At 43.1% G+C, this 23,506-nt stretch overlaps 1 protein-coding gene across 10 annotated transcripts in view; it reads right to left on the reverse strand.

Moving 5' to 3' along the window:
• The window catches only part of KIAA1549L (KIAA1549 like), a 292,279-nt gene that overhangs the window by 51,567 nt on the left and 217,206 nt on the right, over positions 1 to 23,506 (reverse strand). For 6 of the 10 annotated variants that reach the window (XM_065528331.1, XM_005578244.3, XM_045371660.3 and 3 more), the window contains 4 exons: positions 17,100 to 17,227; positions 11,896 to 12,077; positions 8,753 to 8,970; positions 27 to 156 (listed from right to left, as the gene is read on the reverse strand). In XM_065528331.1, coding sequence (XP_065384403.1) covers positions 27 to 156; positions 8,753 to 8,970; positions 11,896 to 12,077; positions 17,100 to 17,227 — 658 coding nt within the window. The remainder of the gene's footprint in view (positions 1 to 26; positions 157 to 8,752; positions 8,971 to 11,895; positions 12,078 to 17,099; positions 17,228 to 23,506) is intronic. The other 4 variants (XM_074013979.1, XM_074013977.1, XM_005578243.5 and 1 more) reach the window with 1 other exon arrangement.

The raw sequence follows: 23,506 nt of genomic DNA on the forward strand, positions 1-23,506 counted from the left end.
ATTCACCCAGCCCACCAGAGACTCACATCATATCCGCTGTTGCGGATTCCACGCCGGGGTCGCTCCCGAGTCACCAGAAGGTCCATCTCGGTTTCCCCTGGACTCGGGCTGTTCAGAGACTGCCGGCTTCGGTAGACAGAGTTCTTCATCTGTTGCCTGAAGAAAATTCAACAACTGTTATGATGCAGCAAATGCCCTGACAGATGGAATTCTCCACTGATCCAAAGTACAGGCAACCAATGAAGGGTGTGGATTTGCCTCACAAATCTCAGAATTGATGGTATTTATTCCCAGGATATAAGGGGCTGTAGAAAGAGTGAAATAAAGATTTTTTTTCCAGATGCTGTAATCATTTGGCTGAATTGTAAGTGTTCTTTCATATGGAAACTAGGTAACTACAATCAATTGCAACATTGCAACCTCATTTAAAATTCTGCTGATGGCAAGACCAGGGGTTCTCCCTTGACCCTCTAGGACAGCTAACGCTGATGGAACAAACTTGCCTTTGTTGACTCAGCAACCTCCTGTTCCTTTTACTCTTTCTGGTTTCACACGCAGGATTCTATGATGTGTTAATAAACCCTGTAGCTAGTGGGCTGCTTAATATTATGACTGTGGATAGATTTCTTTTCTGCTACTACCACAGTAGATTTCCTTCTGGACTAAGAAGCCATAAACCCAGACATAATTTGGGGCTTTTCCATTCATCTGCCCTCACATTCACCCACCCACCCACCCATCCATCCATCCATCTGTCCATCCACCCACCCACATCTATACATCCACCTACCTACCCATCTATCCATCCATCCATCCATCCATCCATCCATCCATCATCCATCCACCCATCCATCTATCCATTCATCCATCCACCCACCCACCCACCCACCCACCCACCCATCCATCCATCCATCCATCCATCCATCCATCCATCCATCCATCCATCCATCCATCCATCCCTCATTTACTGAATGTCTACCATGTGCCATGCACCATGGAAGATGATGAACATCCACAGTGAACAAAACAGATTATGGCCCCTCCTCTCCTAGAGGTTACATCCTAATGAGAGAGACAGATAATTAACACGGTAATTACAGAGTGATAAGTGCTATTAAGCTCTGACAAACAAGGACTAGGATGGGAGACAGTTTAGGATGATCAGGGAAGGCCTCTCTGGGGAGGTGACAATTTAGCTGAGTCCTAAGTGGAGCTGGCCACATGTTGATCTGGGCACAGAGCATTTCAGGCCCAGGGAGTAGCACATTCAGGGGCTCCACTCAGCTACTGCTAAAAAATTCATGCATTTTTCACCCCTGTCTTGTCTCCACTTGTCATTAGAAAAATCTTTTCAAAGAGTAGGAAGTAAATAGCAACATAGTGAGGACAGTAGCTATGCTTTTCTTCTTCCACAAGAGGTAATTTTACAAGTGGGAATGAGGCTTATTGGGGACAAGTGAGTTCCACATGATCCTGCAAGATGGCAAAGGGACACCACTTCCTTCTCACCCAGCCATAAGTTTCCCTGTGATTAATTTGCATTCTAAGACTATCTATCTTTGGAGAACTCTCCAAACATTGCCTTTTTTTTTTTTTTTTTTTTTTTTTGATAGGGTCTCAATCTGTCACCCTGGCTGGAGTGCAGTGGTGTGACCTCACTGCAGTCTTGACCTCCCTGGATGAGGTGATCCTTTCATCTCACCCTCCTGAGTAGCTGGGTCTACTGGCACATACCACAAAGCTAGGCTAATTTTTTTGTAAATTTTGTAGAGACAGGGTTTCACCATGTTGCCCAGGCTGGTCTTGAACTCCTGGGCTCAAGTGATCCACCCACCTCAGCCACCCAAAGTACTGGGATTACAGGAGTGAGCCTCTGTGCCTGGCCAACACCGCCTATGTAATGTCTCTATTCTAAGATGCTAGCTATTCATGGGTTGAAGGTGAAGAGGCTGTATTATTTCTTCCCAGTGACTATGTGGGAAGCCCCAGAAACCTGGCAGGCAAACACATTTTTTTCATAGACACACAGTAAGTTAGTCACAGAATTACAGTCATACATAGTCTAGGAGAGGCAGTAGAACTCTAAGGCAAAGCATTACCCTTGTTATTAGCCTTGGGAATAAAGCAGACACCACTGGTTCTAGACCTTCACCATGAGGAGCTTATACCTGCTCAGAGAGCATCTGTTGCCTTTGCTTGCCTGTTACCCGTGGTAACCTTCCTTTGGTAAGAGCATCGTGATGTCACTTGGGGGCTCCCTTTCCTCCAGGGGTAGGCATGTGACTCAGGCTGGACCAATCCCAGCATTGCATCCCCATGGCCACAGTGATGGGTCAGGGGCTGGGCACCTGACCTGAGTTGTTCTGGTGGGACTGAGTCTCGGGGCTTTTGCTAGGTCAACTAGGAAAGAGGCGTTCTCTTGGCATTGGGGTTTCTAAGAAGATAGGATATATGCCAGGAGTTGCTGACAGCCAGTGTGTCACTATGAGGTAACAGCCTGCCTGAAAATGGGGGCAGCAGAGAGTGAAAAGAGAGTAAGATCTAACATAGGAGACATCGTCTGACCCCTGGATCCAGCCATGCCAAAGCCTTGACCTTTCCATAATGCTCAATAATACATTCCCCTTTTATTTAACCAATTGTGCTGGATTTCCATCATTTGCAGCCCAAAGAATTCTGACTAATTCTAGTACTCACAAGTGAATAGTATAAACTGTGCCCTACAGTTGTCTGCAGTTACAGGCTTCCTTTAGGGAAGCCCAACCTCAGTGAGCAGTTGAAACAATCTGCTCCAAGTGATTCACACCTTCTGCAGACTCCAGAAGAATTCTCATCCTTGACCTAATTACACATCATTTTTGGGAAAAGGCAGACTTTACAACTGTCTTGAGATTATCAATTAGCCCATTTAGAAAAGATTTACTAATAAGGCTGGTGGTGGAGTAAATACTAAGATAAGCAATTGACACTTAAGTAGGTTATTTTGCAAGTGTCAGAAATACAATAGCAAGAGTGTGTAAGCCCTGTCAACAACTGTAAATGTAGGTAGCACTGAAGTGTATACCAGTCTATTTTTCTCTTGAAGGCAACATCCCCTTAAAATATACAGCTTAAAGACTGCTCTTAACATGGATTTCAATTTCCAGACCACCAATGCAGGCCTGGTGTGCAAGCATCTATTTAAAAATAAATTAGACTCTCAGGTAGAGAAATTACCTATTTTAATAAGATAGCATTCCATTAGGTATATTCATTTCTTATTGATATTTTGCTATATACTTATTAAAGGCAATACATTTTGAAGCATGCAAACTTGAGAAGTAAGTTTTTTACCTCTGAAAATACTGCTGGGTGGGTAATGATGAGTTTTACTTGTTTGTTAATCCCAACATAGTTTAAGAAAGTAGTTCTCAAATTATGTTCTCTTTCTATGGAACCCCAGGGCTCCATAGAGATGGCCTGGGAAGGACTGAGGAGCAGGAGGAGGCGGCTCAGCTTCCATCAGAGCAACTCCATCTTTATATATTATTACCTTACGTTGGGTTCCCTAGAAGCAGGTTCTAGAATGATTGGAGTGTAAGTCATTTATTTGGGAGGTGGCTCCAAGAAGCACTAGCTGGGGAGTAGGGAAATGACAGAGGGAAGGAAGGAAAATCAATAAAGGGTATGATATGGAGTAGATTTGTGTTTTGGGCAATGGAGGCTCAAACTCACTGGAAAAGTGTGGGGGACAGTTGTTTTACAAGGTAGGTTTTATTATTATTTAGGTATGGCATGGCCAATAGATCAGGACATGACTGCCATTAAAAATATAGCTTGAGGCCAGCCACAGTGGCTCACGCCTGTAATCCTAGCAATTTGGGAGGGTAAGCCAGGCTGATCAAGAGGTCAGGAGATTGAGACCATCCTGGCCAACATGGTGAAACCCCATCTCTACTAAAAATACAAAAATTAGCTGGGCATGGTGGCGCCTGCCTGTACTCCTCCCAGCTACTCGGGAAGCTGATGCAGGAGAATCACTTGAACCAGGGAGTTGGAGGTTGCAGTGAGCCAAGATAGTGCCACAGCACTCCAGCCTGGTGACAGAGGGAGACTCCATCTCCCCCACTGCCCCCGCCCCTGCCAAAAAAAAAAAAAATAAATAAATAAAATATATATATATATATATATATATATATATATATATATATATATATATATATATAGCTTGTTACACTCACAGATCCCAAGAGGAGGGAACAGGCCACACCACAGGGGAGTGTGACTAATCTTGATTGAATACTTTTGGCAGATTTCTGGGGCACAAGGGCCGTCCTGAGTTGTCTGGTACCCGGCCCTGGGGTAATCAGGGCAAGCAGACAGTGACTCAGAGTAGAGAGCCCTGTGAGACCATACAAAGAAGGCAGTTGGTGTTTGGGCTCTGCACTGGCTGCTTTGCACATGAAAGGCGTGTTTGCAGGTGAGTCCTTTATTAGCACTAGGAATCCAGTAGCCTGGGGAGGACAGTTTCTCTGGGGTCAGCAAGGCCGCAGATGTCCAAATCATCAAATATAGAAACTAAAAAATGTAGTTATTGCAACAGTGTAACTTACGCTTCCAGTTCCCTTGCCAGGAGTATTTATCTACCAGTTTCCATCTGTTATGGACTGAGGATGCTCCACAGTGTCTTAACTACATGACACTTCTGGTTGGTGGCTGCCATGAAAAAGCCTTTAAGTCGGAGTCACAGATGCCTATAGTGAGTAGGAAGCTGCTGGGCTGGACAGGCACAGGGAGAGCTGAGGGCATGGACTGGGGCCACCAACAGCAACCATCTTAATTATGTTACGTACTTTGTGTCTCAGGGTAAGAGTTTAAAATGTAAAAATGAGGTGTTCTGATTTTTTTTAAGGCTCTGAAAATGATTTTAAAAAGATTTAGTGACAAGTCAACACTTGGAACCTCAACTTTGTCTTTTATTTGATTTAATTTAGGTCTTAAGGTAAAATTCTGGTTACTGATTGATCTAGTTTGGATATTTGTCTCCACCCATATCTCATGTTGAATTGTAATCCCCAGTGTTGGAGGTGGGGCCTGCTGGGAAGTGACTGGATCACGGGGGCGGATCCCTCATGGGTTGGTGCTGTCCCTCCAACAGTGAGTGAGTTCTCATGAGATCTGGTTGTTTAAGAGTATGTGGCATCTCCCTGCCCCAGCTCTCTTTTGCTTCTGCTTTCCTTCCACCATGAGGAAAAGCTCCCTGAGGCCTCTCTAAGAAGATGCTGGTGCCTTGCTTCCACAGCCTGCAGAACCGCAAGCCAATTAAACCTCTTTTCTTTATAAATTACCCAGTCTCCTTTTCAAAAGAAGATATACATGTGGCCAACAAGCATATGAAAAAAGCTCAATATCACTGATCACTGGAGAAATGCAAATCAAAACCAAAATGAGGTACCATCTCATACCAGTCAGAATGGCTATGATTAAAAAGTCAAAAAATAGTAGATGCTGGTGAGGTTACAGAAAAAAGGGAACTCTTACACACGTGGGAGTGTAAATTAGTTCAACCATTGTGGAAGGCAGTATGGCAATTCCTCAAAGAGCTAAGAACAGAACTACCATTTGAGCCAGCAATTCCATTACTATTACATATTCAGAGGAATAGAAATCATTCTACCATAAAGACACATGCATGAGAATGTTCATTGCTGTACTGTTCACAGTTGCAAAGATATGGAATCGACCTAAATGCCCATGAATGACAGATTGGATGAAAAAAAAAAGTGATACATATACACCGTGGAATACTATGCAGCCATAATAAAGAACAAGATCATGTCTTTTGCAGGAACATGGATGGAGTTGGAAGCTATCATCCTCAGCAAACTAATACAGGAACAGAAAACCAAATACTGTATGTTCTTACTTATAAGTGGGTGCTAAATGATGAGAATTCATGAACACAAATGGAACAACAGACACTGAGGTATACTTAAGGGTGGAGGGTGGAAGGAGGGAGAGAGCAGAAAAAATGACTATTAGGCAACCAACCCCGTGACAGAAGTTTACCTATATAACAAACCTGCCCATGTAACTTCAAACCTAAAATAAAAGAAAAGAATAAACTACCCAGTCTCAGCTATTTTTTATAGCAATGCAAGAATGGTTGGCCGGGCACAGTGGCTCACACCTGTAATCCCAGCACTCCAGGAGACCAAGGCAGGAGAACTGCTTGAGCCCAGGAGTTCGAGACCAGCCTGAGCAACATGGCAAAACCCCATCTCTACAAAAAAAAAAAAAAAAAAAAAAAAAAAAAAAAAGAGAGACTGGCCTAATATACTGATGCTACCTCTGGACTAGAGCATGATTCCTTCACTTGTCCTGCTGTGGCTTGGTCACTGAAAGCAGAACCTCTGGAGGGTTGTACTGTGAACAGTAATTAACAGGTAACTCTAACCTGTGATAGCAGATAAACAGTCAGCAGTCTCTGGAGTCAATAGCAGAATGTGTCAAGAATAATACCTCTGAGCTTACCGAGGTTGTCCCTCTCTTTTTTTCTGTCTGTCCCTTCCCATTCTCATCTCTGGCTGATCCTATCTCCATTCCTATTCCTAGCTCGCCCAGTTTATGGCTATCCATATTTTCCCCTTAACTGGTCAAAAATGTTTTAAAAATTATTTTTGGTGTTTTATGATCATGAAACCATTTCTTCAATGAACACTTGCTGAGAATTAGCTACATAATGCATGGCATTAGCAGGTCATCGAAAGGTCCCAAGAATCTGGCCTGCACCTGTGCTAGGCAGAGGAGATGCCTCTTTACAAAAACAAGTCTGGTTCATTCTTTGTTCATTCCCTTTTCATAAAGAGCCTTAACTGAAATTTTTGTTTCTCAAGTAACTTCCTAGCTAAGTTTAATTTGTACATGAAAATGATTATGTTAATGCAATTCATAAAATTCAGCCCCACCTCTCACCTTGATTTTGTGGCTTTGATTCATTTTCCCTGAGTGTCAGCAGGAAATCCAGAAAAAACAGCTCCCATCCCAAAGACCACTGAAGTAAAACCCCCTGAAGCACAAAATAAAAGCTAAAGAACCAATCAGCCTCCCTATAAAACCCCCATCTTTTTTCTTTTTTTTTCTACAGGTATTAACACAGTGACACAGGCATTGTGAACCCTGTCATGGTGTGATTTTATATCAATAGCTTGTCATACCAACCAAGCCTAATTAGAAGCATGGTAAATTAAGCACTGGTTGAGAATTCCCTCTTTTCTTTATTGAAAATAAATTATGTTGATCCAATTCATAAAATTTAGCCCCACCTCCCAGCTTGTCTCTGTGGCTTTGATCCAAGCCTGTCACAGAGTCATTTTTGCTTTTAATAAGTACCTACTCAGGCCAGAAACTGCCCTATGGCTCCCAATCTGTGGACAATGTGTCTATCATGGCTCTGTGGCATGTCAGGGCGGTGGCATGCTCAAAGCCAGAGGGGAGTCACCAAGGAGACTATGTATTGGAAAGAGGCGGCCTCAAATTATGAAAGCGCTTCAGGTAGGTAGGAAAGGAAGAAAGGTGGACATGTTTGGGTTCACTAACCTCTGCCTCTGACCCAGCATGTGAAATCACTCTGCTTAGTCAGCAACAAACCTTGGAAGGCTGCAGCCATGGTCTGAATGTTTTTCCCCTCCAAACCTCATGTTGAAATGTGGTTCCTGTCATGGTGGTGTCAGGAGGTGGGACATTTGGGAGGTGACAGGGCCAGGAGGGCTCCTCCTCATGGGTGGAATTGGTACTGTTATAAAAGGATGAATTTGGCCTGCTCTTGCTCTTTCTTTGCCCTCTGCCTTCTGCCATGGGATGATGCAGCAAGGAGGCCCTTGCCAGATGCTGGCACCTTGATCTTGGACTTCCCAGCCTCTAGAACTGTGAGAAAATATGTTTCTGTTCATTATAAATTACCCAGTCTCAGGTATTCTGTTATAGCAGCACAGAAAGAACTAAGGCAGATGCTAATTTAAACCATCTGGCTTAGCCCTTCCTCGCTGGGACAGGACTCCCTTTTAGATCGTTACAGCACCTCACACTTCAAACACCCACCACACTTGTCATTAATAAACTTTTGGGGTGATTCTTTCTCTCCCATTAGACCCTAAGTTCCATAAGAGCAGCAATAGGACTGTCTTGTCCACAATTAAATGTTGAAGGAATTCAAACTGAATAAATGAATAAGCCCACATGAGCATGACAGCATTCAGCATCTTGAATGGTACCTAATACATATACGTTGAATAAATGAACAAGTCTGTGAATGAATGAGATAAACCAGCATGGAGCTCTGAGCACCTGTGCAGTAAGTACTTACTGAGGCTGAATGAAAAGGTAAGGCACGAAATTTGCTTTTCTTATGCAAGAGCCTCTAAAACAATTGAGCAATACAATGTCCCTTGATCTGGAAGTTGCACCATTAGGTAGGTGATAATTATAATCTTCATTCAGCTCTGAAAAAGCAACTGGTTTGAAAATATCACTAAGCTAAAGGACAATTATGGTTGTTTGCCCAAGTGTTTTTTTTTTTTAATGGCTTTAATGTTATTCTCCTTCAGACTCATTATAGAGCACCTGCTTGCACAGACCAGTGTGGTACAGATCAGTGGACTGCAAAGATCACAATCCTACAGTACCAGATAAGGGACCAGGATATACTGCCCAAGACCTGCCCTTATCCCACCAATGATACAGCACCCTTTACAGAATCCCTTCGAGACTGCACCTGTTTTTAGACTCGGTGAATGGAGCACAGAGTTCTGAATCTGGATCCAAAACATGCTCCATTTCCTTTGGGGCTTTTTCATACATCTTTTTTCTTTCGGTCAGACCCTTGCTCGTCTCCACTGCAGGGAAGTCGTAATATCCCTTCCTCTTGGCTTTGAGGCGCAGCTTGTTCCGATAGTGCTCGATGTCTGACTTCTGCTTCAGGGCTTTGTTCACCTGGGGAGAGAGACAGTCTCAGGCCCACACCTGACCCAGTGAGGCCAGCAGGTGGGAGACTTTCACCAGGAGGTTATCACTTCTAGAAACCCATCACAGGCATCACCTCTGGGCCTCCGAGCTAGCCAGACCCACCTGCGTCCCATTCTGAGCAAGCCCACAACAGTAGACTACAGATAATGTGGAGCCTGGCACTCACCTCAATCACCTGAGACCTTCCTCCAAGGCTTTCTTCTCCCTGGTCTGCCCTGTCTCTGTTCAGGCCTAGGCCTGACTCCATGCTCTCAGCAATGTGGCTTGGCCTTAATTATGCCTACACCCTTTTGGTCCCTCTGTGTGGGTGCCTCTGCCAGTTCTCAGTGCCCTGAGTCTAGCTCCAGTCCTGGGGAACCCAGTGGCCTTTGCTGCCCTTCAGCTGGTGTCCAGGATAAGACGGCAAGTTCCTGAAGAGGCTGAGTTGGGACAGACAGGGTGGAAGGGGCCGCTCCCAACGCCTTTCCACACTGTCAACCTGCATCCGACAGCATGTTTTTTTAATCCATGCCTTTCTTGAGAGATAGGTAATTTTGAAGCCTTGTATGGCTACTAACACCAACCAGGTCCTACCCTATAGGGCAAAGGCAGTCTGGTCTTTCAGAAGGGAACGTGGCTAATGTACCTTGCAACCTGTTGGAGATATAAGCAAGTGACTGTGCTAAATAAATAACAAATGATGAGAATGTCACATCAACATTTCCAAACTTCCTGTTTTCTTAAAAATAATCTTTAAAAGAATGTCATGTAATTTACAAAAGAAAAATGTATGGTTTCTGGGTTGTGCTTTCCTCATTTAAACCAGCCACCCATAATAGAAGGAGGAAGAAAATTACAAGACAATCTGTGTCAGGCTCCACAAGGCAGCAAATTATAGAGAACAGTTCAGGGCTCTCTTCCAATCCAAATGCCAGCAAGGTCCATTCCTTTAACTACCAAAATACAGCATCAATTTCTGGACAAGGAAGATGCTGATTTGCTCTCCTTCTTTGACAAGGTGATGGGCTTGGGAGGAAAAGGGGGTGATAAGTTGAATCTATCCCAGATTTGGAATCTGTCTCTATGACATTCATATCATTAAGCTGGGATGAAAAGATCCAGGCCTGGTGGCCATCACATGTGTCCATAGCTGAGCAGAGGGTCCAAATCAACAGCAGTTATCAATGCATTAGTGTCAACCTCAGAGGCCTCTAATTATGGGGTTTGCATGTCTGGTGGCAGAATTGTGCCCAAGAGAAAATTCAGTGGCTGTGACTGGTTTTGAGAAGACATCCAGATTCTCAATTTGTAGAGCCGAGGGGCATAAAGTACATGATCTTTCTTCATTGGCTGTCTAATGGGTGGTGATAACAACAATAGTAACAATAATTATCATAAAAGTGCTTATTGTGTGCTAGGCACTACTCTAAGTACGTTACATATATTAAACAATTTGATCTTCACAGCAGCCCTATTTTATAAATGGAGATACTGAGGCACAGAGAAATGAACTAACGTGCTCAAGGACACACAGTAAGTAAAAGATCTGAGGTTTAAACCCCTGAGGCATGGCTTGAGAATCCATATTCTTTTAAGCACAATGCTATTATTCTCTGATAGCCTGTAGTAAGTCAAAGAGAGGAAAGGAGCACTGGACAGGAAGTCAGGGGACCTCCACCTCATGGCTGTCACCATAACCTGCCGTGTGACTTTGAGCAACCCACTTGACCCCTCAAGCTTCAGCTTCTTGGTCTAAAAAAATGAAGAGGTTGAAAAAGAAGTGCTCTGTATGTCCACAACCAGTTATTTTTTTTAAATCGATGAAGGTTTACCCATCACATCTTTAGGTCATCTGAGTCTTTCTGCCCAGAAAACAAGAGTTGCTTTCTGAGTCGGGTCTGTAAAATGCTTTTATAAGGGGCCCAGATGCTGCATATTTACAATACCTGGCTTTATAGGGCCATAACATGTTCCTTGATGTGTGGTGGGAAAAAGACTTTAAAACTTTGGAAATCTCCCACCTGTTTCAGGTAACAATAGCTGGGTATAAATAAATGAAATGAACAACCAACCTGACAGCTTAAGAACAGAGAAAAATTAAGAGCATGTGTGTGCACATGCTTGGGCACACATGTAATTTGAATGTTCACTTGTAGGGTCCAAACGCATCTTAAAGTTCATAAACATTTTCAGTCCACTGGCCACTCTGCTGCCGTAGATGAAGGAAACGCAGATAATTTTTACCTAACTTCTGGCATCTATCTATCTATCTATCTATCTATCTATCTATCTATCTATCTATCTATCTATCTAATTTTCTTTGATGAAATCATCACTCTACGGTGAATGTTACAATTTTTTTTTCAGACTCTTAGGAAAGCTGATTAGCATCATGATATCCATTGATAGCTTTCTGGAAGCAGCCAATGAGTTGTTTCAAGTTTGCTCAAAGGAATAAATGTCATTTCGAAGTCCATAGAGTGGCCCACATCCCTGTCCATATGACATTATCTTCCCTGGTTCCCTCTCAGTTCAAGCCCCTTCTATCCCCACTACAAGCAACATCCCACAATGGACAGTTTAGGAGTGTTACCAAGAAAGGCAAAAGGCTGTGTGTGTGAGGCGGTCGCGGAGTGGAACGCCTGATGCTTCTTTTCATAATCACGTTTTTTTTAAAAGTTCCCCTGGGATTTTAATGAACACAGGAAGTGCTCTGAAAACATCACCCAACAAACTCATTTTGGGTGACCTGTGTCCTGATTCATTCTGCAGAGGTCTGGTACATGCGGAGGTAAAGATGACCTATATGGCCCTAGGTGCAATCTGCACCCAGTATTCACAGGTGTTGTTCCTTCGTCCGAATTTCCCAAGTCTGAGCAGACCATCTCCTGCTCTGGGTCCCCAGGCACTCACCTCGCCGTTGAGGACTGCCGATGACTCCTGGCTCCTGTCCGAGGTGGGGGGCACCACGGGGAGGGCTGTGGGTTTTATGGCAATGAGCTGCACAGACCCAGAAGATGTGTCAAAGGGTTCAGCGGCCACCTTGCTGGAGTTGTCAAATAGAACTGCTCCCCCCTCTTCATCACTCGCCGGCACTGAAGCACAACATAAACACATCGATTTTCTGATGTAGGGGGCTGTGTGATCCCAGGAGAATTTATGTGAGACTCACAGCCGAAGGACATTACTTTACTCAAAACAACCTCAGAAATGACAGCATCTGCTTCTGTGCCAACAAGCGCTCGCTATTGCTAGCAGTTTTCCCTTAAATTTAAGATCTGTATGATTTATCCCTCCGTTGCCTTATCAATGGGTAGGAAAGAACTGTAGAGATTTGAATTTAAACAGTAAGGACCATTCTTTCAAAACTATGACATAACACAGTTGAAAAAAAATTAAAAAGTAACGTCTTTCTCTATGTTTCAGTTAGAAGTGAGAAAAGTGAGTTTGGCTAAACCTTGTAACTACCCTTTAAATTTGACAATCCTCAGACTAACAGCATTCAGTTCAGGTTCAGCCACCAATGCTACCAATCTTTACAAGATGTTAAAGTAACAAGTCTTCCTTGGTCAACAAGCCACAGTTATAGTGGCTGACACATTGTTTTTTTCCCCCCTTCTGAAGGTTGCTTCCCCAGTGATTTGGGTTTTGGTTTCTTCTATTAAAATAAAAGAAAGCTATGAAAATTCCGCCAGAGAAACTAATTTAAAGCTACAGACAACTCCCCTAATTAAGTAGAAGCATTTCTACCTATGCTCTGTTAAATTAATCCTCCCTTCTGACAGATAATTCTGCTGCAATTGCTAAAAGACACCAGTCTGCCTTGAGCTTCCATAACTAAGCTGACGGAAGTTCCAGAGCTCCTGGTTTCTTGCTGATTTACTTGTTCTTAAAGCATATTCCCATTAAGTAACTATAAGAATGACAGCTTATTGAGCATGGCTAGGCAAGAGATACATTAAGCCTATTCAAATGACTAAACCAGTATACAATTTAGGAGCAAAAGAGGTGTTACATAAAATATGAATGTAATAGCAGTGTATTCATCTTTCCTCCTGTCTGCTCAAGAGACTGGGATGTTATTTAAATTATTGAGAAATACATAGTTTGTATCATTCCGTCACTTATCATAATCACAGAAGATTTGTCAAATTAAGCCAAGTAAATTGTTATTTTTACAAAGTGGCTAAAACACTTCAGAGTGTAACAATGGGTTATAATTGGATTTTTTTTTAAGTTCTGTGGGCTGATTTGCAAATAGCAGGCCACCAAGCAGCCAATGACAGAGGAAAATCTCTATTTGAATGTGTTACCAGATGCATCTATATTTTTAGAGTATAGTTTTGCTGGGCAGCTCTGGCCTGGCCACCATTATCTGCCACCTGGACACTTGCTATTACAAGCCATCTACGAGAGCCAGCCAATAAGGTGGCTCCTAAGAATTCTCACCTCCTGATATTCATACCCAGGATGAATAGGACTGACCTGTGTAACCAATAGGAAACTGCAGAAATGACAATGTGTAACTTCCAAGGCTTAGTCGTAAAAATCAATCAATCAATCAGTCAATCATGGCTTCCACCTTGCTCTCTCGGATCACTTACTCTAAAGAAAGCCAGCTGCCACATTCTGAGGACCCTGAAGCAGTCCTATGGAAAGGTCCATGCGGCAAGGATCTGAAGTCCCCTGTCAAGAGCCATGACTGACCATCCTGCAAGCCGCCATCAAGACTGTATTTTTTATTTTCATTTTTCTCTTTTTTAAACTTCAATAGCTTTTGTGGTACAAGGGATTTTTGGTTACAAAGATGAATTCTATAGTGGTAAATTCTGAGATTTTAGTGTACCCATCACCTAAGTAGTGTACACTGCACCCAATATGTAGTCTTTTATCCCTCACCCCCCTCTCACCCACTCCTCTGTCCCCAAAGTCCATTATATCACTCGCTGTGTCTTTGTGTCCTCATAGCTTAGCTCCCACTTATGAGTGAGAATATATAGTATTTGGTTTTCCATTCCTGAGTTACTTCACTTAGAATTACGGCCTCCAGCTCCATCCAAGTTGCTGAAAAAGACATTATTTCATTCCTTCTTATGGTTGAGTAGTGTATTCCATGAGTTATTTATACCACATTTTCTTTATCCACTCATTGGTCGATGGGCACTTGGTTGGTTCCCTATCTTTGTGATTGTGACTTGTGCTGCTATAAACTCGCATGTGCAAGTGTCTTTTTTCATATAATACTTCTTTTCATTTGGGTAGATACCCAGGAGTGGGATTGATTGCTGGATAAAATAGTAGATCTACTTTTAGTTCTTTAAGGAATCTCTGTACTGTTTTCCACAGGGGTTGTACTGATTTACATTCTCACCAGCAGTGTATAAGCCTCCCCTTTTCACCATGTCCATGCCCACATCTATTGGTTTTTGCCAGTTAAGACTTTAGATGACAGCTCAGGCCAACATCTTGACTATGACCTCATGAGACCCTGAGCCAGAATGACCCAATACTTTTTGCAAGCTGGCAAAGTGATGAAAATAGACATTTTTTTTCCTCCACAATTCCACAGTTCCATTCAATGTTATTTTCTTCCTTCCTTCCTTTGGTTCATCTTCCAATGCAATAAAATACACTATTGATTTTATTGGTAAACTCTAACCTAGGATTATGATAAAATGGAACCCTCTGATAAAAAGAACAAGTGTAGGTTTTCATAAGGGTCTATCCTAAAATTCTGATGTCTGTTGAGTTTTACATGAGACAAGTTGGTTCTATTGTTTCTATTGGAAAATTTCAAACCTAAAACCTTACAGAATAGAAACCTACAGTGAAACAGAAGCAACCAGACCCCCAAATTCACTGGATTTACTTTAGGCAAAAATAAAACGCAACCAAGCAAGCACTCTAACCCTGGGAAGGATGGCTTTTTAATAGAGCAAACAAGCAAAAACCTCAACCTGGCATAGTAATTGCGTTTCATTCATGCACCCACCTGTTTTATTTCTGAGCCTTATATTTAAATAATCAAAGTGACCTAAATAGAATAAAGAGGCAGGCAGAGAGGGTAGACAAGCAGAAATGGAAATGGGCAAGGTCAGCAGGGACATCTAGAGCAGGCCAGAATCTCACCAGCTAAGTGGGGAGTGTTGGGGTCAGGAACCAGCCCCACTCTCTCATCTTCTATGCATTATTTGCAGGGAAGGGGAAAGACATCACTTTGCAAATGTGTATTCATAAAGAAAGCAGCCTTGTATGGCACAGTTTAAAGCAAGAAAAAGGGCATAGAACAATACACACATTGATTCCATTTAATAAAACAAAACAAAGCAATACAACAAAAAACAAAGATACATGTGTGTTGCCATATGCATAGTAAAAAGGTCAGAGAAAGACACACATTGAGTTATTTGGGGTCCTCTGAGGAGTGGGGTGGGTGGGTGGGGCATCTGGAGGAGTGAGTAGTCTGATTTGACCTTGTAAATGTCCAGGAAGTATATAAAGAAAGGAAGGAAGGAAAGGGCAGGAGGAGAGGGAGGAGGCGGAGCTGGGAGGGCAGGCAGCACCATCTTGGATAGGTTGCGATGGCCATCACAATATTTAGTTAAAACAACCTTCCCCATATGGCTTCACTGTTCATTGTCTCTGCTGTCCCCTCACTCTCTCTACCCATCTCTCTTAGCACCTCATCCTAGGAAGAAAGAGAAGAAAGTTGCTGAATTCAAGCTCCCTTTCCAAGATCTAGAGCACCTCTGACTGCGTGCTCACTCGACAGAGCTGATGGCAGGATGTCTAGTGGTCCCAGGTGGGGCAGATATTTCAGGAAAATTCCACAGGTCACACCCCAATTCTGATGTAGAAAGCACAGCCTCTGTGTTACACGCATGCAGAATTCAGGGAAAGAAAAAATTTCAACAACCAAATAGGTATGACAGTTTAAACAAGTGCTTTATATAATAGCTGAAAATGGGAACAGGGAGCACATTTCCCCTACAGAATACAAATCCACTGTATCATTATTTCTTTTTTTTTTTTTCCTCTGCTCTTACTTTTTCAGTTAGGGGAAAAAAAAAAAGAAATAAAAGTGACATTTGAAAACAAAAAAAATTCCAACACTAGCTTCAAGAGAGAGTCCCTGAACTACACAAATTCCTTTGAAAGGGAAGTGCAGATAAGCAAGGTGCCAGAGGGTTTAGCTTTTCACCTGGCATTTCTGTAAGGCTCCACCTACAACCCATTAAAATCCAAAAGGACTTTTCCCTGATCTGAAATCAGTAGTGCTGGGTACTTGAATTCTGGCCCCAGTAACCCAGTATCACACACAGAAGGGCCACATGGAGATGAGAGTCAGAACCAAGGTGGGAACAGGAGAGGGAGCCGCACAATGATGTTGACAGAGGCCATCTATGGACAATGCCACTCCACAGCTATGGTGCTCAGATGACTGATAAATAAACCCCAACGTCAATCCTTACAGGAAAGGAGAGATCTGTGTGAGAAACTAAGTAGTTTAGCTTCCCTGGAGAATTAAGACAGAAGTGTAAAGCTTTTTTTTTTTTTTCTTCTTTTTATGATGACAGATCTGTTTCTTTATTGCTTTGGGTTAGTTTTTTCCTGGGAGAAGTGGAGTTGCAATATCTGGACTCAGTGGCACAGAATGAACCCATGAAACTTATCAGGGGAGTCAGGGCAGGAAAATGAGAGGAATCTCCAAGATGAGCAATTATTTCAGAGATCTGCTGCCTTAGTGGACCTGATGCAAGAAATTGCATCAATTCACGTGATTAGAAATTGTAAATTTTTAAAGAGGATTTCTAACTAGAGAATTAGAAAAACCTCTAAGCAAACATCAATTCATTCTGTAAAAAGTTTTTCCTAAGGAACTGCACAATTTCACAAGAACAGGGAAAGAGGAAGTGAGACAGGATAATTCAGAGAAGGGGTAAGGTGAAAATCCAAGGGGTACATATAGACTTCTGGCCCTTGTGGGGCAGAATAGAAAGAACGACTGAGGGTCAGAGCCCAGTGGCTGTGTGAGTGTGCGCACACATGTGCATGCATGTGTGTGCAGGCACGCGTGGGAGTGGCTGGGGGTGGTTCTTGGCGGGAAGGCTTCTCACCATTTCTCTTCCTTGCCTCCTCCTTTGTCACTTTCTGCTGTGCCATTACATTCTGGGGTGAGCGTCTCCCTGAGCTGGGCTTTCCTGATTCGTTGCTGATGACAGAGCCATTCTCACTGGGCGACCTGCTGGAGGTAACCATAGCAACAGGGGAGACGGTAAGTTTCAACTAGAGCAGCCGCCTCTCAAGGTTATTTTATTTGCACAGTTTAATGTCTGTAGCCTTTCATTCCAGTTTAACGGACAAAGAAGAAACGATACAGAAAAAGAAAAAAACAAAACCACCCATACTACAGTGTGGGTTAAGAAGCTGGCTGCTCAGAAGTCCGTTTTGCAGTGCTCAGCCTGTAGAGTTCAGTGAGCGCTGCCCTGGGTGTCCATCTCTGTTTCATTAACCACCACCCCGCCGTGACCATGGGAATGGTGGCAAGGGTGGCATCCATGCAGCATGCCCTCTTTTTAATACCCAGCACTCTGGATAGTGTTGCAGAGGGTTTAAATTACATGGGCATTTCCAGGGACATGTATCACACATGGTTCTCTTTGGCTATTGTCTTTACTACATAGACTTTGACTACAAAACATTCCGTTTCCAATTTTCAGTTTTCAGGCTGCTCTTCTCATTCCAAGGAAAGGCATCAATAAGCAAATTTCCATAGCAAAAACTCAACTATGCCTTATTCTTTGCATAATACCCCATCACTAGGGGCTTCACTCTGTCAGTCTCTCTCTCACACACACACAAACATACTCTCTCTCTCTAACTGTGGCAACTACTACCCACTTACATTTTGATTTTGAGCTATTTGTTCATTCAGGAAATACGTTTCATTCATCCACTCTGTGCCAGACATACAGGTATGTGGAGACTCTAAGATAGCACCCCATGCCCTCCAACAGCTCCCCACCAGGGTCACCTACTGTGTACCAAGGATTTTGCTGAGAGCTTTTAAAACTGCTAATGGATCATTATGAGCCACTGATTTGGTGACTGCCACCCTTGTTTAGCAAGTGAGGAACATGAAGCTCATGGAAGTGAAGTGTGTTGTCCAGGACAGAGCTGAGAAGCGGCAAATCAGCCCTGGAAGCCAGGGCTCCCCCTCCTCCCACACCCTAGAACACCTTCCCTTTGCTCTCCCATACAATGACCCCAGATAAGGCAGCCCTTCACACAGGGCGAGTCACTCAGCCTTCTTTCCCTCCTCAGGGCGGGGACTCTCATCTTCTGGAACTCTGTGGGGGAATGGGATCCGGAGAGCCCCCACTGAGACTCACGCTGCCTCTGGCCTCAGACCATGCCAGCCCGTGGGTCTGGCTGAGCATAAAGACTGATCGTCTCCCCTCTGTGGGAAACAAGCGGGAGGCAGGTGTCTAGAGGCCTCTTGTTCTTCTATTGTCAATCGTCCAAATTTAGAAAATAAGGACACCTATCCCTGACAATGGAGAACTGTCTGGAATAAATGCACTTCATCAGTAGGCGAGCAGCTTCTCAACTGGAAGCTGTGTATCCTTCCGGATGCTCCTCTGCCTCCTCCTCCCTTCTCCCTCCTCCTCCCTTCTCCTCTCTGCCTCCCCTGGGAATTTCGAGTTCTCAGTCTGTACACTTTGGCACCCTAAAAGCCATGAACAATCAAAGTCGAGATATCTATGGGATAAGGCAGTATCTGCCAAGAGCATTCCGCGGCACACTAAAGCCAAGTGGGACATTCCTCGCCAAAGTTCCCTAAATGTAGGAAATGCTCACTATATTCCTTCTTTGGAGATTCCTAATGCACCTTAGCATATCAAAGACTGATCAGTTCTGTCACAGAGAGATTCATCTGGTTTCGTTTAACCCAACATTTCCAAATTTATTCGATCACAATCTTTCTCACCTAACCTTTTAACATCATATAAAATGAGTAATAAAAGAATGTAGTCTGTGAAAACAAGGATAGGTACTAACTTGTTGAGTATATGTTATTTACCCAACAGCTATTTGATTGCTGAGTGCTGGCTGTGCAAACACCCATACACAAAAGACACACACCCCTAGATTGTTTCTGGACTCTCCTGGTGAATGGCACCTACTCTCCCAACTGGCGGCATTAGGACAATTGGGACAAAAGGCTTTAATTTACATCCAGAAAAAAAAAAATAGGAAAGGGAAAGGCTTTTTATAACCTACTTCACATTCACAAAATACTGATTGATTGATTGATTTTTTTAGAGTCTTGATCTGTCACCCAGCCTGGGGTGCAGTGGTATAATCTTGGCTCACTGCAACCTCCGTCTCCCGAGTTTGAGCGATTCTCCTGCCTCAGCCATCAGAGTAGCTGGGATTACAAGTGCCCGCTGCCATGCCAGGCTATTTTTTTTTTGTATTTTTAGTAGAGCTGGGGTTTCAACATGTTACCCAGGCTGGTCTCAAACTCCTGACCCCAAGTGATGCATCTGCCTTGGCCTCCCAAAGTGCTGGGATTACAGGCATGAGCCACCGAGCCTGGCCTGAATGGTTTTTGTAGCATTTTCATACCCTTTCCCTCATTTGATCCTGAAACAATTTTCTGGCTGCTCCTCTCACTCCATGGAAAGGTGTTAATGAGCAAATTTCTGTAGCAAAACCCGACTCTGCTTTACTCTTTGCTTCTGTTTATAGACATGTTTACACAGAGTCATCAAGTCAAAACTTCTGTTCAAAAATAGAGATTTGTGCATGTGTGTTTGTGCATGCGTGTCTACTCACATGACAGTAACAAAAGTTTTTGAAAGCAAGAAAGTGTCACCTGCGAGGCTGCAGTTTGAGGCTACTGAATGCAACAGTACCCATTCTGAGGACATGGAGCCTGGAAGAACATTCTCGGGTTGAGGATGAATCAACTGCTGAACATGGCATGAATCATGGCCAATCACTACACTGAACTGCCCTTTGCAAACAGCTGTAAGTGGTTTATTCTCCATCCTGGCCCAACAATCTCAGTCATGCACCAATAAAATAGCCTCACCAAGACCCTACACTGGAGGAAAAGGACCCAGAACACCCATCTGGCTGTCTGGAAGTGACTGAACCCTCAGAGTCCAGTGTTAAAATAATTAATAAAAATTGAGGTATCTTAATAACCATCAAACCACCGGTTTCTCCTGGTTTTCACTTGGGAAACTTCTTGGATCATCTAACAGACCCATTCTGAGAGGGAAGGCTGTCTTTATCTAGCAGGAATGAGAAAAATGATGTGGCAAGATGGGGAAGCCAGAAACATAGGATTCATAATGGGTTTTCTCTTGAATTTGATGTTTTGAAAATCTTTCAAATGATCAGAGGCTCCCGTGGTCAGCTGGACTTCAACAGAGAGGAAGTTTCTCTTACAGCTTTGGCAATGATCTAACCAGCCCTTAGTAAAATTATATTTTCATGCTAAAATTATGAAAGTGGCTGGGCATGGTGGCTCATGCCTGTAATCCCAGCGCTTTGGGAGGTCAAGGTGGGTAGATCACCTGAGGTCAGGACTTTGAGACCAGCCTGGCCAACATGGTGAAACTCCATCTCTACCAAAAAAATACAAAAATTAGCCAGGCATGGTGGCACACGCCTGTAATCCCAGCTACTCAGGAGGCTGAGGCAGGGGAATTGCTTGAACCCGGGAGGCAGAGGTTGCAGTTAGCTAAGATCTGCCTACTGCACTCCAGCCTGGGCAACAGAATGAGCCCCTGTCTCGAAAAAGAAAAAATTACGAAGCAAATATAGAAATCCTTCAGGAATATACATATTATCTTCTTCATCTGTATTTGTTTCCTCAGTTAATATTTCTTATTAAAAATTTGGGGGTAATTGAATGTGATTAGCAAGAGTAGATTCCTGGCTAATCCAAGAAGTGCTTATTCTAAAAAAAAATTAAAGGAAACTTTACGCAATTTAAATTATTCAACTAGAATGGGTGAAAAATAATTTTTATTCTTCCTGAAAGTACTATGTTCATATCCTAATTTTAGTAACACTATTTATTTCTTTTCAGTGTCCTCTAAATAGGTGATAAATAAGTTATTAATAAGCCTTTGTTGTATTTGGCAAAGCTCATGATGAGAATAATAGCTGTAGGTAATACTACTTGCAAGTCAATTCAGGTAAATCATCTATTGCCTCTCTGTACATTTCGGCTCTGCTCTGCTTATGCTCTCTCATGTTGGGTGCATGATTATAGTAATGGTCCTAACTTGTTCATACATCTCTGTCAATAAGCTTTGGGTACTCTTCTCTCATGCTGAGTCTGGACTCGACCATGAGACTTGCTTTATCCAACAGGACAGTAGCAACCATGACACAAGCAAAGATTTGAGAAATGCTTATGCTTTGGGTGTTTTTTTGTTGTTGTTGTTTGCTTTTTTTCCTTGCTGCCCTGCAACCACATTGTGAGAAAGCCAGGACTAGCCTGCTAGAGGATGAGAAACCACATGGACAAAGGCCCTTGCTACCTGGGGTATTCCTGGTAAGATCAGTATCAACAAGTCAGCCCAGCTGATCTGTCACCTGACTGGAGATGTATAAGCAGGTGCAGCTAAGGTCAGCCAAGCCTAGCTCAGACAAGAAGAACCATCCAGCTGAGCTCAGCCCAATGTGCTGACCCACCAAAATAATGAGCTAAAAAAATTGTTGTTTTAAGTTATTAAGCTTTGGAGTGGTTTGTTATGGAGCAATAGATAACTAATCCACATGCCCCAACATTCTTTCCTACACAAGCTGAAATTCAACCCTCTGTTCCTCTGTACCTCTTTCTGAGGTACCAAGGGTTCTTGGAAGAAAATACACAGTCTTGTTGCTTGATTCCAGTACAAAATGTGGGTAATTGATACAGATGATCCCTCCTTCCTTCTCAAATTACTTCCTTCTCTTGGCTTTTTGGATCTTACTCTCTTTGTTCTTCTGATTCTTCTCATGCCCTTCTTCCTGACACTATTCCTTTTTCTTTGTTAATTCTTCCTCATCTGCTGGACCTCTAATCATGACAATGTTCCAGGGTTCAGTTCCTGGATCTTTTCTTTTCTCTATCTGTACTCTCCTAGGTGATCCCTCCCAGTCTCACAGAGTAATTACACACTGACAACTCCTACATTTATATTTCTACCCTGGACCTCTCCTCTAAACTCCAGACTCAAGGTTAACTGAGTTCTCAACATCTCCACTCATATATCTAATGAGCATCTCAAATGTAACATGTCCACACTCAAACTCTTGACCATCCCCTACAAACTACTTCTCCTCCAGTATCCGCCAGCACAATATATGGCAAATTTACTCCTCTCCACTTCTGTCACTCCACAAGAATCTATCAGCAAATCTTTTCAGCTCTTCCTTCAAAATATCTCTAAACTCCAACCACCTCTCACACCTTCCGATGACACCATTGTCTCTTACCTAGGTCATGGTGGTAGCCTTGTAAAGGGTCTCCCTGAGTCTACTCTGCATCCCTACAATCTGTTTGCCACACAGTAGCCAAACTGAGCCTGTTGTATTTATTTTAATTTTATTTTATTTTGAGACAAGGCCTTGCTCTGTCATCCAGGCTGGAGTGCAGTGGCACAATCACAGCTCCCTGCAGCCTTGAATTCCTGCACTCAAGCCATCCTCTCACCTCAGCCTCCCCAGCAGCTGGAACTACAGGTACACACCACTGCACCTGGCTAATATTTTTTATATAATTTTATTTTGTAGAGATGAGGTCTTGCTTGGTTGCCCAGGTTGGTCTCAAACTCCTGGCTTCAAGTGATCCTCCTGCCTTGGCCTCTCAAAGTGCTGGGATTACAGGTGTGAGCCATGTACCCAGCCCAAAGTGAGCCTTTAAAACTGCAAGTCACATCATGTCACTGCTTTTCTCAAAACCCCCCAATGACATCTGATCTTTATTCACAATAAAATCCCAAGTCTTGACTTTGGTCTGTAAAGCCTGACATAATCAACCTCCAGCAACTTGCCGGCCTCATCTGCCACCACTTCCTCCCTAGTTCATGCCAGCCCCCTTGATCCCGCTTTTCCTTAAGCATGTCAAGATGTTCCCTCCTCTGGGCGATGCACATACTGTTTCATCTGCTTGGTACATTCCTCCTGCAGATAACCTTGTGGTTTATACCTCATTTCAATCAGGTCTTTCTCAAATGTCACTTTATCAAAGAAGTCTTCCTTAGTTTCCTAGCTAAAATAGCACTATGTCTCCTTCTCCATTTCTCTATCCCTTAACTATGCTTTAGTTTTCTTCTTTGTACTCATCACCACCTGATCCAGAAATAGATAGATTTTACCTGTTTCTCTATTTGTTTATTATCTATCTCTCCTCACCAGATTGTAAGCTGCCCAAGAACAGTAACTTTGTCTTGTTCACAGCAATATCCCCAGTGCCTGATAAACAGCAAATGATCAATACACATGTTAGGTAAAG

Source organism: Macaca fascicularis, chromosome 14 (genome assembly GCF_037993035.2).
Source record: "Macaca fascicularis isolate 582-1 chromosome 14, T2T-MFA8v1.1".
Taxonomy (NCBI): Eukaryota; Metazoa; Chordata; class Mammalia; order Primates; family Cercopithecidae; genus Macaca; species Macaca fascicularis.